The 16,718-nt window shown below is 39.8% G+C and overlaps 1 protein-coding gene across 2 annotated transcripts; it reads right to left on the minus strand.

The window, feature by feature from the left end:
* Positions 1-979: 979 nt before the first annotated feature.
* Positions 980-5,256, minus strand: LOC117633563 (mannosyl-oligosaccharide glucosidase GCS1-like). Of its 2 annotated transcripts, none has more exons than XM_034367223.1 (9): positions 4,862-5,256; positions 4,704-4,777; positions 4,267-4,518; positions 3,925-4,099; positions 3,677-3,763; positions 3,493-3,561; positions 3,283-3,379; positions 2,776-2,858; positions 980-1,640 (listed from the first exon to the last, which is right to left on the minus strand). In XM_034367223.1, exons 1-9 carry the CDS (start codon positions 5,171-5,173, stop codon positions 1,194-1,196), a joined length of 1,596 nt encoding a protein of 531 aa, XP_034223114.1. In that variant the 5' UTR covers positions 5,174-5,256; the 3' UTR covers positions 980-1,193. The 2 variants fall into 2 exon arrangements, with proteins under 2 accessions (XP_034223114.1, XP_034223105.1); XM_034367214.1 differs by having other exon boundaries at positions 4,255-4,518.
* Positions 5,257-16,718: the final 11,462 nt, after the last annotated feature.

Raw genomic sequence — 16,718 nt, forward strand, 5'->3', positions numbered from 1 at the left:
ATTGCGAAGATGACACATTGAAAAGTTGAAAAATCCAACAAAAGTTTCTAAAGGAGTTGGACTACTCCCCTCATGGCCAAATTGGTTATGGAGGTGGAACCCAACTTCTAATTTTCAAAACAATCTGATTAGATCAAATAATGGATTTGCTTGTGAAAATTCAATCCAATTAGTTAGTTTCATGCTTATTTTGCTCGTGCATGTAATTATAATTGAGAAAATTATGAACATTTTAAGTCATTTGATGGAGTTATGTTTAATAGGGTTAATCGTTTCATTAGTCCTTGAACTTAGACCCGATTTGCATTTGAGTACCTCAATTTTCAAAATGATTCTCGTGGTCCTTTAACTTCACTTTCGTTATGACAAATGGTCCTACCATCAATTTTGTTAACTTTTTCTGTTAAATGCACGGCAAAATGGTATTTTTATGTTAAAACAAAAAAGAAAAGTATAAAAAATCATATATTTAAAATAACAATAAAAGAAAATCAAATAAAAAACCAAAAAAAAAAAAGATAAATCAAGTTTGGGGGAGTAGAAATCATGATAGAAGGGGAGAGTGAGAGTTTAATTTTAAGTTTTAAGTTTTTTTAATTTTTTATTCATATTTTAATCAAGTTTGATACAAAAATATCACTTTGTCTAAGTTCGGGACTAATAAAATAATTAACCCATGTTTAATATATTATATAATCAAAACAAAATTTTCTAGCATTTCATTTATATTTTACATTTACGTATAATAAAATGTTTAATTAAATTAAATCTCATGATAAATGTTTCATTTTGTCATTATTATATTTTTTTCATTATGAAAACTAGTCATCCAATCTAATATCAATCCGATTGGATTGGATTGGAAAAATCATAATCCAATCTATATTGAATTGGATTTGGATTGACTAAATTATATTAGTTTTGAACCAATGCAAAACCTTACAACGAAACATAAAAAAATATCAAAAATAGTGGAAGATGAATGCAGATGCCCATGCGTGCATGTATAAAAGATAACTTGTGTGTACATATGATCACTTTTAAATATAGTTGTGACGAAAGGATCAACAATTGACAACCATTCATGGATTGGAATTTGTACAAATTCCATAGCCATATGAAAGTTTCTTAATACTAGACAATTTCGAAGCAGCAAAAGAAATTCAAATAAGCAAAGGCTTCTTCAATACGAATCAGATTCTGACTGATGCCCGATCGACAACCACAGCTGCATTTCCTTTCTTGCGTGCCTCGCCATGCTTAGGTGCTTTGGTCATCTTCTTATCTATTGGAACCAAAGGTAGGTAGCCCGATATGTTATAACCTTTCAGTGTCAAGTCCTTTACCACATGGTTGTATTTCTGGGACCAGTAAGAAGCTGCTGAAGAAGCCTTCTCAGCCACACTCTGGACTTTAGGGTACTGGTCGACCCACAACTTGGCAGATTGGTTGAAGAGAAACTGCTTATATTCTGTAACTGCATGATGAATAACCGTGTGGGTGTCCCCATTTTGAGCATCCTTTATAAATCTTCGGGCATTTCCCCATGCTTTCTGGATAAAACCGAGAGCTTGGCTCACAACCTGCTTATCAAAACCAGGAGGAGCATGCTTATCAAACTCGTCTGCGGCTTGATCTATCTGGGAAAATAAATAAATAAAAGCATCCATTAGTTCTGCAAAAACTTGTGAATGCCCTAAGAAAATCTTACCTATATAGATCTATCAAGAGATTTCGAGCCTTGTTGAGATTTATCTTAATTATGTTTTCTGCCGAATAATTATTAGGAGTCAGTCGTTTCCTTCCTGGTCTTTAGGAATCCCTCTAGTGGATACAGTTTGTTAGACGTGATTTAGTTGTTCCTGTTTATTTGCTAATTAGTTATTTGTACGCTCCTTCAGAGCATCCACAGTGGGGGGTGTATGTTAAATATACACCCATTGTCACCAGAATCGTCTCCAATAGGGAGATGTAAAGGGATGTAAATATACATCACCACTATGGAGATGTAAAATAAAATGTATATTTACATCTATTTTTACATCCCTTGCAGGCGGGACCCACCCGAGAAAAGAGAAAAAAAATGAAAAAAAAGTCATCATAAAAGGCTGGGACCCACGGCTACAGTAATTGCTGGAAAAAAAATTCACTTGTTGTTTGCTCATTTGTGGTTTTCATGCTCCCCCAATGTTTTTGGATGAAATCATATCTTCTCCGAATTTAAATATTTTTAGGTCTATTTGTTTGAAAAATTAAAATTAACCTAATACAAAAAATTTAATTTTATAAAGTAAACATAAAATACAAATTTAACACAAAAACGAATTAAGACAAACAAAACAATTATACATCTTAGATTTACATCTTTTCCCATTGGAGCAAAAAACATATTTACATCCCCCGAAAGTGTAAAGGGGATGTAAAAATGGCTTTACACCCCCGAATTTACAACCCTATTGTGGATGCTCTTGTAAGAAGAGCAAGTTTCAGTCAATGAATAACAAGTTCAGTTCAGCAATTCTATTGTCTTCTTGTATTTTCAAAGCTATCTATTAGTTCTCACAGGATGCACAAGGGTGCAGAACCAGTAAGCATCATAGAAGTGTAGGACAAATAAACTTGACTTTTCACCATGTTATCCTAAATCACCACAATATCTCCACAATATCTATGTGACTAAATATAGATATTCAATTTCAACAACACATTCAAAGACCAGGCTAAATGCAATGGGGTTTGTAATATATGGTGCATTATACTAAGAAGATGAAATACCTTGTCAGGCTGATCAAAGCTCTTCTCAAATTTTGTGTCAAATTCTCTTTGCTTCTCCATCAGTTGACTGGTCAGTGAGGTACCTTCATATTACAGAGAAACTAACAAAAAGTAAAGAGGACAGCAACGACGTCTCAATTGGGAGCCACTTCCGTGAAATCGGGAAATGGACACACACAGAGATAAAAGAAGAGCAGGAAGCAGAATTGTAATTTCTGGTTCTTGACAAAACCCAAAATTGAAGGCAAAGTTATCAGTAAGGTTTAGCAGAATAACCTTGGGTTTCAACAATGGAAGTTCATGATTGTGAAACATTGCTTACTGATTCAGTCCTAAGGATCCCTTTGGAAGTCTGACTATAAAGCTTGAACTTTTGGAGCAATCTTTATTTTGTTTTAAATAATTTTCTCTTTCACATTTATGAGTTTCTTGTATACTTTTGTGTACTCGGTGGAATCTTGTGTGCTTCTATCATTTTTACTTATTAAGATTTAATGGAAGAGGAACCTGTGAGGCTGCTGACACGTTCTTCTACTCTTGAACTTTCCAAATCAGTTCCGGATATGAATGCAATATCTGTCTTGAAAGGAATCTTAGCAGAAATCTGCATAAGAACGGGAAACCACAGGAGAAGGTAGATGAGACTAACGATCCTATGATACACAACTAAGATGTTTTCCCAGATAACTAGTACTCTTTTCCACCATGACAACGAACCTGAAAAACTAGAATATTTGGAGATTTATCAGAAATGTCAGGTAGCTGCAGTGGACCAAACTTCCTTACCTAGAAACATGGCAACGAAACCCCAAGTGGTCAAGGCAAGAATTATGACTGCTATTAAAAGCTGAAAATTCTTCCTAGCTATATAACAAAATAATGGCATGAAAATCCCACATACTTGTGGTTCAAGATAGTCCTGGACAATATCAGATAAATTGTGAGTATGAGGCATCTTAAAACCAAAATAATGAACTTCCACATCATCCTGTAAAGGAAACACAGAGAAGTATGCAACATATCAGTATGAAGGCCTTCAAAAATATACATCAACTGAAAAATGACTAAGAACATGCATCACGTGGAACTGACCGTCAATTGGACACAAAGATAAATATAAGGTAAATAACAATGCCTTCATAACATTACCAGTGATTTTAGATGTAGCTGCCAACTTCCAATATCCGTACGTAAACCAGATGCAAGGGGAGAGCTCTCACGAATTCCCAAATTATCACCACCTAAAGTTAGAGCATTTCCATCTTCATCAGCCAAATAGAAAAACAGATGCGCACTTCTCCAAAATTCCTCATTCCCCTTAGATCTGTAAATGAAGCATGATGAGAAGAGTAGTGAGTGCCTAAAGAAGGCAGCCTAATTCTGCCAACTATGCACAAGTAATTGCCATCTATTGTTATTGGAAACAAAAATGCCAGTACCCTATGCATTTATAAACCAAATGTTATAGAAATAAGTAACTTGTGGCTATACTTATGGCTTCGCACATCGATTCGAACCACCCAATCTCCTCCATAGCCACTGTCTTCCCCCTTAGATTTGAAGAAACTTGTGGCCAAGTTCATGTCATGGTCAACAATGACTTGATGTCCAAAATTGTAGTCATCATGATGTGCCCAACTATATATGCTCAGCTCATCAGAGTCTTTGCGAACATGGCGCAAGAAACTTTTCCCGTCATTTCCACCAATCCACATTAACCCGGCAATCAAAGACCGAGGGGTCCTGCAAGGTGCAACGGCTATAATTAGTAATTACCACCACATCATCATTTGCAATCCAAAAAACCTAAATAAACAAAAGATCAAGCATAAATTACAACAATCCAAACGAAGGAACACAAATTATACCCCCAAAAAAAAAAAAAAAAGAAGATTTGGGGTGGCAATGGCAAAGAATCAATCAAACACCTGGAACGGATTCCGAGATAAACACGAGGGCGATATGTTCCCCAATACAAGCTCTCCTTGTTCTCACCTTCAGACTGCCACAGCCCCGAAAATACACTCAGATTCAGACCTAAAAATACACACAGCAATCAGCAAAGAGAAATCGAATGGCGCCATACCTGAAGGGTGTCCATGAGCTCTGAAGCAGGGGAGGGCCTAACGAGTCCCCTAGCTCTGTTAGCTTCTCGAACAGGATTTACAAGGTTGAAGATAAAAAGCAAGGCGACGAAGAACGCAAACGCGCCAAGCCCTAGCAGGAGCTTGAGGTCGACGTTGAAACTTCCAATTGAAATGTGGCTTCTACTTCTATCTCTAAGCGGCCTCGAATTGGGCTCTGTTCGCCGGAGAGTAACGGCGTCACGGTCATTGTCGTCCTCTGCATCTCTGTGGGATTTGGCTCTGCTTCGAACACTTGTTTCAGTTGCAGACATTACTTTTGGACTTCACGCTCGACTGAGACTGAGACTGAGAGGCCGAGACAAGTGTATATACGTAGAATTTGGAACGAATACTGGGACTTTTTGTTTTCCGATACGCTGCGACTTTGAAAAGGTTTTCGCTCCAATTTCTCCATACTGCCTTTACGCCACGTGTGCTGTTATATCATTTTTTAGTCGAAATTTGCCAATTGTATTTTTGGTCTAAAAACAAAAAAATATTGCATAGTGTTGTAAAATGATGAAAGTGGAGCCCATATGTCGGAAGGATATTTCCCTGCACCTTCAGATACTTTCTTTTCTTAGCCAAAACCTTTGCCTATAAAATAGGCATACTCCTCATTTGTGATCAACTGAAAATGACTGAATGAAAACATCAGTTCCTATAATTTCTCTATCTAAATTCTATCTTCAATTCCTTTAGTTTTATAACACGTTATTAGCACGAATTCGCTTTCAAAAATACCAGCTGAATTCTCTAATGAGACTAGATCTTTTATTCCTTTTTTTCTTCTTCCTCACCACCTCAAGCCCCACTCAGATCATTGTCTAAGCACAAGCTAGAGAGAGAGAGAGAGAGAGAGAGAGAGAGAGAGAGAGCAAACAAAAGATAGAAGATTTTTTTTTTAAAAAAAAGGGAAAAGGAGAGGAGTTTTTAATCTCTCTGTAGAAACTGATTAACAAATACAATTCTCTCTGAAATTTCCTTTCTTCTTCTTCTTCTTCTTCTCTTCAGTATCATGAATGTTATCATGGTATCAAGAGCCTAGTTCGATATGATTTTCTTGCTTCCGCTCACAATCCTCTTCGATCTCTTATCGATTCTGCAACTTTTCTTGCTCCTGATAAATCCTAAAATTTTCAATTTCATCTTCCAACTCTTCGATTTCTTGTTCCTGATAAACCCAAAATTTTCAATTTCATCTTCCAATTCTTCGATTTCTGTCGTCTTATCTTCAAAATTCTTGTCGTTTATGCATCGATTCCTTCACAAATTCCTTTTTTTTAAACTTTTCTTCGTGGTGCTGTTCTTCGATTTCTAGATCTTGCATAGTTTTCTTTCTGTGATACCGTAAGCGTTCATGGCAACTTCTTCTCCGTTCAAGATTGAAGGTCTTCTCGGCATGCTCACTATCAAATTGAATGATGAAAACTATCTCAAATGGCGTTATTAGATTGAATCCGTTCTGGAAGGTTATGACCTGTTTGGTCACTTCGATGGAACGCTATTTCCTCCTCCTAAGTTTGCGCTTGTGGATGAGAAAGGTGTCACTTCTACTATTACAGCTACGTATCGTGAATGGTTGAGGGCTGATAAGACGCTGCTTAGCTTACTCATTGCGACCTTGTCTGATGAAGCGATTGAGTATGTGATTGGGAGTAAAACTACTCGAGAGGCTTGGTTGAGCCTTACAGATCGCTACGCCACCGTCTCTCGTGCTTGCCTTAATCATCTCAAAACAGAGCTTCAGACTGCTCAGAAAGGTACTGATACGATTGAGAAATTTTTGCTTCGGCTTAAACATGTTCGCGACCAGCTTGCCATTACTGGAGTCTCTATGTCTGATGATGATCTCATGATTGCGGCCTTGAATGGACTCCTTACTAAATACGATATGATAAAGACCGTGCTTGTGGCTCGTGACACTTCTATTTCGTTGAAAGATTTTCGTAGTCAACTACTTGCTACTGAGCAGAGTGTAGAGGCACGAGTTGTGTCTTTTCCGACTCCAATTCATGCTATGGTTCATCGTCATACCTCAACTACTTCTACTCATGGAGTTACTCAGGACATGGCTCTGTCTGGGGGTGCTGGTTTACTTCCTACTCCTCTTGCCTTTTTCGGCACACAACACGGTTCTCGACCTTCTTTTGGCTCTTCTTTTGGTGTGGTTGTGCATCCACGGGGCGCTCTGAGAATCGAGGTTTTCAAGGTGGTAGGTTTCCTTCTAATTTCACCCCAAGGCCTAGTGTGGTACCTGAGTGTCAAATTTGTAGTAAGCGTGGACACACTGCTCCAAACTGTTACTATAGGAATTCTTCTTCCAATTTCTCCACTACTGTGATCTCTTGTCAGATTTGTGGCAAGAAGGGTCACAGTGCCTTAGACTGCCATCAACATTCCAATTATGTGTCTTAAGGCTCTGCACCACCTCCTACCTTGGCAGCTATGACAACTCAGACCTCATTTTCTCCAGACACAGTATGGATTGCTGACAGTGGTGCTAGTCACCATATGGTCTCTCATATGCATATGCTGGAAACTGCTGCACCTTGTGTTAATGAGGGCAAAGTTACAGTAGGCAATGGTGCAGGTCTGGAAATTGATCATGTTGGGACTACTAGTATTCCATGTGCTACTACTGCTCTTCAATTGCCTACTGTTTTTCATGGTCTTTATCTAACTGCCAATCTTCTTTCAGTGCATCAATTGTGTAAGGACAATAATTGTCTCATTGCTTTTGATAAATTTGGTTTCTCAATACAGGACAGAATCAACAAGCAAATTCTTCTCACAGGAAAGAGTGATCGAGGCTTGTATTGTCTTCCTAGCTCTTTAGCACTTCAGCATAAAAACACAGAGGCAAAAGCTTGTCTTGGACAACTTGTCAAATCTTCATTGTGGCATGCTCGGTTAGGTCATCCTAGTAATACTGTAGTTAAGCACATGTTGAATAAATCTCACATTTCAGTGTGTGATGATAGTCAGTCTTTCATATGTCCTCATTGTTTGAGTAGGAAGATGCATAAATTACCCTTTTCTCATTTTCATGGCAAGTCTACTTTGCTTTTCATAGAATTCATAGTGATGTTTGGGGGCCATCACCATGTCAATCTTTGGATGGCTATCGGTATTATGTGTCATTCATAGATGAATACACTGATTTTATATGGCTGTATCCCTTACATAATAAATCTAAAGTTTTGCCAAGTTTGTTCATTTCTATGCCTTGGTTTCCAACATTTTTCTGCTTCCATTAAGTTCTTTGAGAGTGATGGTGGGGGTGAGTATGTTAGCAAAGCATTCATTGATTTTTTGGCTTCTAAAGGGATTGTTCATCAGCTATCTTGTCCTTATACCCCTCAGCAGAATGGCCTTGCTGAGCGGAAACATAGGCATTTAGTGGAAACTTCTCTTACTTTGATGACTGCTGCTGCTTTACCACATCAGTTTTGGTTTCATGCTACTGCTCATGCCGTTTTTTTGATTAATCGTATGCCCAGTGTGGTGTTGGAGCATCAATCTCCTTATTATCGGTTATTCCGTCATGAGCCTGATATTAAGCACCTTAAAGTCTTTGGTACTACTGTATATCTTTATCTCAAACCCTATACCTGTCATAAACTGCAGCCTAGGACTACACAATGTGTTTTTGTTGGATATGCTGCTGGTTAGAAGGGGGTTTTATGTTATGATAGATTGCAAGACATGTGTATAGTCTCCAGACATGTCATTCACGATGAGAATACTTATCCCTTCAAACTCCCAGAGTGTGCAAAGCCTCAATCATAGCCTGTTCCAGCATCCACACCTACTAGTTCTATTCCTATTCTAGTATCTCATTTGCCTCTCCCTGTAGAACCACCACTATCTTCTCCCTTCTCTACTTCTCACCATCCTAATGTGCCTCTTGAGGATGCCGGTTCAGAATTACGCACTTAAGATTTTTCATTACAATCTTCTGATCATTTTGGGGATTCTTTAGCCTCTCAACTTCAAGTAGTGTCACTTCCTCTTGTCTCATCTTCTGGGGTTGATACTAGTTCACAGCTCGTAGCTACGGATGCATCTATTTCTTCTCCTACTATGTATCTTCCTCTTAATACACATAGTATGCAAACTCTAGCAAAGTCTGGTATTTTTCAAAAAAAGGACTTCTCTGATTATCAATGTTTTAGTACGTGTTTTCACACAGAGATGGATGAGCCAAATAGTTATAGGGTTGCTTCCTCTAGTCCTGATTGGATTAAAGCTATGACTGAAGAAATTGAGGCTTTACAGATGCAAGGAACATGGAGTTTGGTTCCTCCACCTCCTCACACCAACATAGTTGGCAGTAAATGGATTTATAAGATCAAGTGGAATGCTGATGGCACAGTATCAAGGTATGAGGCTAGGCTTGTTGCACAGGGGTTTAGCCAGGAAGCAGTCAGGATTAATTTGAGCATGGCCGCTATGAAATGTTGGGGTCTTCGACAATTAGATGTTAAAAATGCATTTTTGCATGAAGAGTTGGAAGAGGAAGTGTATATGAGGCAGCCACAGGGATTTGAAGATCCTTTACACCCTCATTTTGTGTGTAAATTGCGTAAGTCACTGTATGGCTTAGGCTTGGAACTCAAAGTTTACAAGGTATCTCCCAGCTATAGGATTCAAGGGCTCTCATTCTGATCCTAGCTTGTTCATGAATTCTACAGAATCTGATCTGTTTGTGTTACTTTTATATATGGACGATATAATAATTACTGGTTCTAATGAGCTGCTCGTTCAAGAAGTTATTGATGATCTTGATTGTTGGAGCTTTACAATATTTAACCTTTACTAGACTAGATATAGCATTGTTAACGCAGACTTCCTTTCCTAGCCTACATGGAAGTCAACTTCACAATCTCCTCCTAGCAATTAGCCTTTCCTGCTATAAATCGAATTTCCAACTGTAAATCGGATTGTATTCATGTCTATATTATTTCCTACCTTAAGTAGATATCTTGTACTAGTATAAATAGGGGCTTTGTGTAATATGTTAAATACAAGGAAATATATTCTCTACATGGTATCAGCCTAACCTAGGGTTTTCTCCCTCTGCCTTTTTCGATCCTCTTCTCCTTTAGGTCCACCTCATGGCTTCGTCTGAATCCACCATCTCCCTCCCAAGCCCCAACTCTTCTCATTCTATCAAGCTTACTAACTCCAACTATCTTCTTTGGCTCCGCCAACTCAAACCCTTTTTAGTCGGTCATAACCTCTGGAAATTTATCGATGGCACTCATAAACAACATTTTGCCGACACCTCCACCTCTACCACCGAAACACCCACAACCACCACCACCACCACCACCACCACTCTTACACAAACCAATCCCGCCCATGCTCAGTGGTACCAACAAGACCAATTCATTGTTAGCTACATCACAGTACACTCTCTGAGTTCATTCTCTCTCTCATTGTCGGTTGCACCTCTGCCCGAGATCTCTAGGAATGTCTCTAACGCCACTTCTCTCAATCCAGTATGGCCAGTGAATCTGCTTCGTTTTCAACTCATGGATTTGCAAAAAAGCCCTCAACCCATTGATGCTTATCTTCGTCATGCTAAGTCCCTTGCCGATTCATTGGCTGCCATCAATGAACCTGTCTCCCCAAAAGAACTTGTCACTGCTGTGCTTTAGGGTTTAAGACCCAATTACAAAATGCTCGGCAATTCTCAATTTTCCTCCACTTCCTGACTTTACTAATCTTCGTGCTCGTTTGTTACCTTTTGATGCATCCTCGAATCTCTCCTGATCAAAACACAGCGCTAATGGCTACCCAATCCTTTCCTCACACCACTCTTCCAGCAACAGGTGCAGTGGCCGCTGTGGCTGGAGCGGTCGCGGTTGTGGTGGCTGGCGCAACTTCTCATCTTCCTAGAGCAACCTGTGGAATGGCTTTCAGCAACCTCAATGGCCTAATCAACCGTGGCTTTCTTTTGCTCAAACTTCTGGATCTCAAAGCAACTGGCCTTCCTTTCAGCCACCTTGGGCCCAATCTGCTACTTCTAGCAAACACTATGCCCGACCCAACTCAGCTCCTGGTGTCTTAGGACCCGCTTGGTGCACCACCTACAATACCAACCAACATACTACTGCAACATGTCCCCATCGCTACAATGGCCCAGAATCCTTTCCTTCCTTTGCTGGGGCTCAATTCATGCAGCCACCTGACTCTACTTGATACCCTGACACAGGTGCCACTCATCACATGACTGGTAGTCCTTCTAATCTCCAAAATCAACAGCCATATCAGGGTAATAATTCTGTATTTCTTGCTAATTGAGATTCTCTCTCTATCTCTCATACTGGCTCTCTTCCTCTTCCTTTAGGTTCTAACAAATTTTCTCTTCAAAATGTCTTTTGTCGTCCATTTTTTCGTACTAATCTCCTTTCTGTTGCCCGTTTTACTCGTGATAATTTAGTTTTCTTTGTCTTTACTCCTGACTTTTATCAAATCTAAGACTTACGTACTGGTTCGTTACTCTTTTAGGGCCCTTCTAAAGATGGTCTTTACCCACTTTCCCTCTCATCTCACTTATCCACAGTTCCCTATGCCCTTACCACTGTGCACTCTCCTGCTTGGCATCGTCGCCTTGGCCATCCATCCCATTATGTGCTCTCTCATTTAGCACCATCGTAATAACCCAAAATAAAATATCTAAAAAGAAATAAAATATCTAAAAAGTAAGGATAATATCTTCTAGCAAAAAGATAATTTTGCCCTCGCATTATTTAATAGGGAAAAAATTGACTTTTTGATCGAGAAAGAATTTGGCAATTTCGCTTACGCCGTTGCGTAGAGCACGGCGAAATGAGTCCGTAGACACGGAGTAGACCCGAATCGGAGTTGTAACGAATGAGTTATGGTTAAAAGAGTCTCAGTGGCAGAACCGTAAATATTTCGAAGTTCAGTTTTATAAACCCAGCTTTCTTCTCTCTTGTGACCACTTCGACCAGCCAACTTCAGACAGCGATTTCTCCCAACTCAGGCCACCGTTTCAGCCAATATTGGTCCCAAACGAACCACCTCACTTCCCTCTATCAGCTCTGCCCATCCTCAGCCTCCATCCGCTACTGCAGTAGCCGGAAACTGCCACGAAACAGGCCGGTTCCAACAGTTTTTCTGAAACATTTGGGAGCTCGTTCTCTCACTTCCACCCACCATTTCCGTCGACCCAGGTATGGATCTTGAACCTCTCGAGCTGTTCTAGCTGCCTGTTGGGTAGGATTAGATCGATTCGTAGTGTAGCTATTGGATTTTTGAGCTTGAAGTTTTAGCAAATTTTCGGCCTATGTTTTCCACCATTCCTGGCCACTTTTTGGGGTATATCCAAGAACAAAAGTGACTCCAAATGGGGTGTTTTACCTAGGATAGGAGTTTGGAGTCTTGGTTCCGAGATTTTTCGGCAACCCAAAATTGCTTTGGACACCCGAATCTGCCCGCGCGTGTGGCGGCGCGTGGGCAAGGGTGGTGAAGTGACTCTGTGCAGTTTTGTGATCCTCGTGTCGTCACGAGCGCGTAGGATTTCGCGGATCTCGATTCGGAGTCCGTTTGAGCCCCGAATGGATTTTCCATATCGCGCGATCCTTGGGTGCAGTGTCGTCAAATCGTTGGATGGCACTGAATTTTGGATATGTCAATCTACATGATTTCAGGATCGTGTAGGATTCCACGGATTGCGAATCGGAGTCCCGGATACTCCGAAATCGCGAACCCTGGGGCTACGGTTTGAATTTTAAGCGATAACGCGATTTTGGCCAATCCGACCGTCCGTTTCGGACCAAACTCACGGAACATGGTTCCTTCTCTATGAGGAACCTTCAGAGAAGCCCAGATTGGCCATCGGAGACCGTGGACCCACGGGGTCCCGGATTGGCCGGTCTGGTGGTTTATCGCTTAGTAAAACGTCGGGCCTTTCAAGACCGTTCTAAGCATCTGAACGGCTATTGTGGGCATAGAAGTAACTTTAAAATGAGTGCACGTGTTTCTAGGAGCCGGGGGCAGGGTGTTTAATTTAAATTATTCTTATTCAACAGTTTATTGATTTACTATTCATGGATAATCAGGCACTAGAGGTCCAGTCGACCTACAGGAGGGACCTACGAAAGGTCCAGCTAGCTCGGACCACCAGTGAGTGGACTTTCTTTCATGAATGACTTTATATAAATAAGTTATATAGATGATTTCTATAAATAAGATTTCATAAGTGATTTTATATTGATTTTATATAAATAAGTTTTTATAAATGAGTTATCTGAATAAATTTCAGTATTTGATCTTGAATAAGTGAAGTTACATGTTTTCCTAGCATGAAAGGTAGCGTAAAACATCCTTATTTTTATATTACTCAGTTGAGCAGTAAATTTGAGATTGGTGATTCAGAATAGCAGCTTAACTCAGATTTATCAATTACAGAGAATTATCAGGTTTTTCTAAAATAGTTGTTTTAGAACCACCATGTACCCGCCTTTTATTTGGTGATTACCCTCAGACGGACCGATGTCTACGGACATCCAGTCTGTTTACAGTTCAGTCAGTGCACTTGACTTTGCCTCACGAGTTTCGGGGACGCTCGGACCGTGAGTGCCAGGATTTGCGGCTCGGCAGACTTGGTGTCCCGAGACCTGCCAGGATTGCGGCTCGGCTGACTCTCGTGTCCCCGAGACCTGCCAGGATTGCGGATCAGGCTGACTACGGTCCCCTGCATCCTGCCAGAGCGGCTCGAGTCGACTTGGTGTCATCGAGACCTGCCGGCGGATCAGGCTGACCATAGTCCCCTGTATCCTGCCAGTTTGTGGCTCGGATAGACTGCGTGTCATCCGAGATTTGCCAGGGGAATTGACGGATATGACAGGGGTACAAATAGGTGGTAGTTTCAAAGGATTTTAAGTTCTTTTATTTAATCATGATTTTCAGTTATTTCAAACCAGTTCCTTTGATATTTGTTCATTTATATCTTTATATATCGGTTCAGTTATATGAGTATATTCATCAGTATGTTTTTTTTTACATACTATTCAAATACCTTGTATTAAAATATATTCGTTCAGTTATATGCGTATGTTCATCAGTATATTTATTCATATTCATTGAGTGCTTTATATTGAAATATAGCTAAATTATCGATTTCTATCCCTATTTATTTCAAAACGGGGGTTATTATGTTCTAGCTTGTTTTTAAGAACCTTATTTTTTGTCCACTCACATTTTCAACTTGTTTTTCGCCCCCAGGCCGTAGAAGTACGCGGGATCCACCACCGGGCCATTCATAGCTTCCGCGCCACCAAGTAAGGTAGAGTTTTGTAGAAAATCCTTGAAACTCTGAAGACTTTAGAAAATGCTCTGATATCTAGTAGAAACTGAAAAACTAGAGTTGAGATCTGTTATTTGAGATATTCTGGCAGTTGGTGTGGATTTATTTGATTGTCTAACAGGTGGAAAATTTTGGGTTTGGTCAAAATACAGGGGAGACTCTGCCGAATTTTCGGTAGAAGTCTAAGGGAAATTTGAAAGAAATTGAGACGAGAAGGGTAAAAAGGTCTTTTGTGCCCGACATTCGCCAGGTGTCGGACTCGAACAGGATTCGACTCGGATTCCAAAGCGAAAATTGGGTCGGGTCCTGTCACCATCTCTAGGCTTTAAAGTTTCTCGTGCTTTCTGTAAGGATTGTGCACTAAGAAAATCCACCAAACTGTCATTTCTTAGTAATAAAACCTTTGCCTCATCTCCATTTTATTTAATTCACTCTGATGTATAGATGTTCCCGGTCATTTCTGTCACTGTTATCGCTATTATGTCTTGTTTACAGATGACTTTTCTCGTTACTCCTGGATCTATCCTATGCACAGTAAAATGAGGTCTTTTCTCACTTTCCAACCTTTTTTGCCATGGTTAAAAATCAATTTCACACCACTGTACAAATCCTTCAAAGTGACAATGGCACTGAATATGTTAATAATGCTTTCTCTGATCTTTGCAGTCAACTAGGCATCTACCAACTTTTCTCATGTCCCCACACTCCTCAACAAAATGGCCTAGCTGAACGTAAACACATACACATTGCCACCATGATCCGTACCCTCTTTACCACTTCTCACACTCCCCACAATCTCTGGGTCGAAGCTGCCCTCACTGCTGTCCATCTCATAAACCTCCTACCTACTCCTAATCTTCAATGGGACACTCCATACAATCGTCTCTTCCAACATCCTCCTTCCTACTCTCATCTCCGAGTGTTTGGGTGTTCTTGTTTCCCATACCTTGGACCATATACTGAAAATAAACTCACCAACTGCACTATTGAATGTGTTTTCCTTGGATACAGTTCTTACCACAAAGGTTATCGTTGTTTACATCCCTCCACAGGTCGTGTTTACAAGTCCCGTCATATTTTATTTAACGGAATGCATTTTCCATTTGAGCATTTGTAGGTATCATCTTCTTCAGAGTATGTGGCACTACTACAAAAAGTGAAAAAGACGACCATAAAACAACGACGGTCTAAGTGAAAACCGCCGTGGTTTCTAAAAAGACGACGGTTCTAAAAACACCGTCGTGTAATACCACCTTAGACAACTAAAAATGGAGATTCAAATGGCTGTTCAAAAACAACGACGTACCTAATTAAACAACCGACGCCTATTTGAAACAGATTTCAGCAGTGTAAAATCAAAGCCAACAAAGGACGGCAGAAGTTATGAATCGACCGACGTAGAAAGTAAAGACGACGATTTCAATAAAAGCCGCCGTTTTTACTCATAAAATAACACGACGAGGTTTTCGTATAAGACGCCGTATAATTACAAACAAATCCACGGCTTTAAAATACAAAATATCGCCGTATTAAATTAATTTACAACGACGGAAAATATAAATATATCGACGTCATTCTCGTATAGTTCTACGACGTTATCTTTAAATATTTAACGTCGTATTTATTCATTTTATACGTCGTAACTTTAATTTAAACCGTCGTCTTAATAAGAATTTTTGTTTACAATTTTTTTCTTTGATTTTCTTATCCTACGCCGGTAGATCTACTTAATGACAAGAATTGAAATAACCACGACGGTTTATATAGAAAACCGCCGACATAATCAGATTTTTCTGGGATCCCAAGGGTTACGAAATCTTACCAGACGGAACTCTGTTCCACATCATAATCTTAACAGATGACACAGATTTGAAATCAGAGAGACAATTATTTCGAAGTTGATAAAATCCACGTCGGTTGTATTAAACTTAACGACGTTTAACAAAATAATCTACGCCGGTAATTATAAATCTACCTTAATATAAACGACGAGAAAAGCATTGACAATGTCTTCATCATATCTCCCAGCAACTGCTGATTCGATTGCTCATGCTTTAGAGGCCATCTGAAGCCATTTCTATTCTTTATCGCATTCTTGAAACCCATCTTCTTCTTCTGAAGCTCTACGGATAAAGGAAGAGGCTATCACAAATCTGACGGATCTTCTTAGTAAAGAAAATCAAGCAGAGGATCAGGCACATCTGATCTTCAGATTTCCCTGAGAAGCGAACTTTCCTTCGACAGCGAGTGGAGGCCAGGCTTGCATCTCTTTTGATGGAAAGCAAGGAGTATTCAGAAGCACTAAGTGTCCTATCAGGCTTGATCAAGAAGTGAGAAGGCTAGTTGACAAGCTTCTTCTTGTGGACATAGATTTGATGCGAGTAAGCTCAATTTCTCTTTGAGAAAGACATCCAAATTATTGTCTTTGAGATGTGAGAGACAGTGTCTCTGAGAGAGGAAGAACTTGGAACCCT

The sequence above is a fragment of the Prunus dulcis genome, chromosome 1 (genome assembly GCF_902201215.1).
Source record: "Prunus dulcis chromosome 1, ALMONDv2, whole genome shotgun sequence".
In the NCBI taxonomy this organism is placed as follows: domain Eukaryota; kingdom Viridiplantae; phylum Streptophyta; class Magnoliopsida; order Rosales; family Rosaceae; genus Prunus; species Prunus dulcis.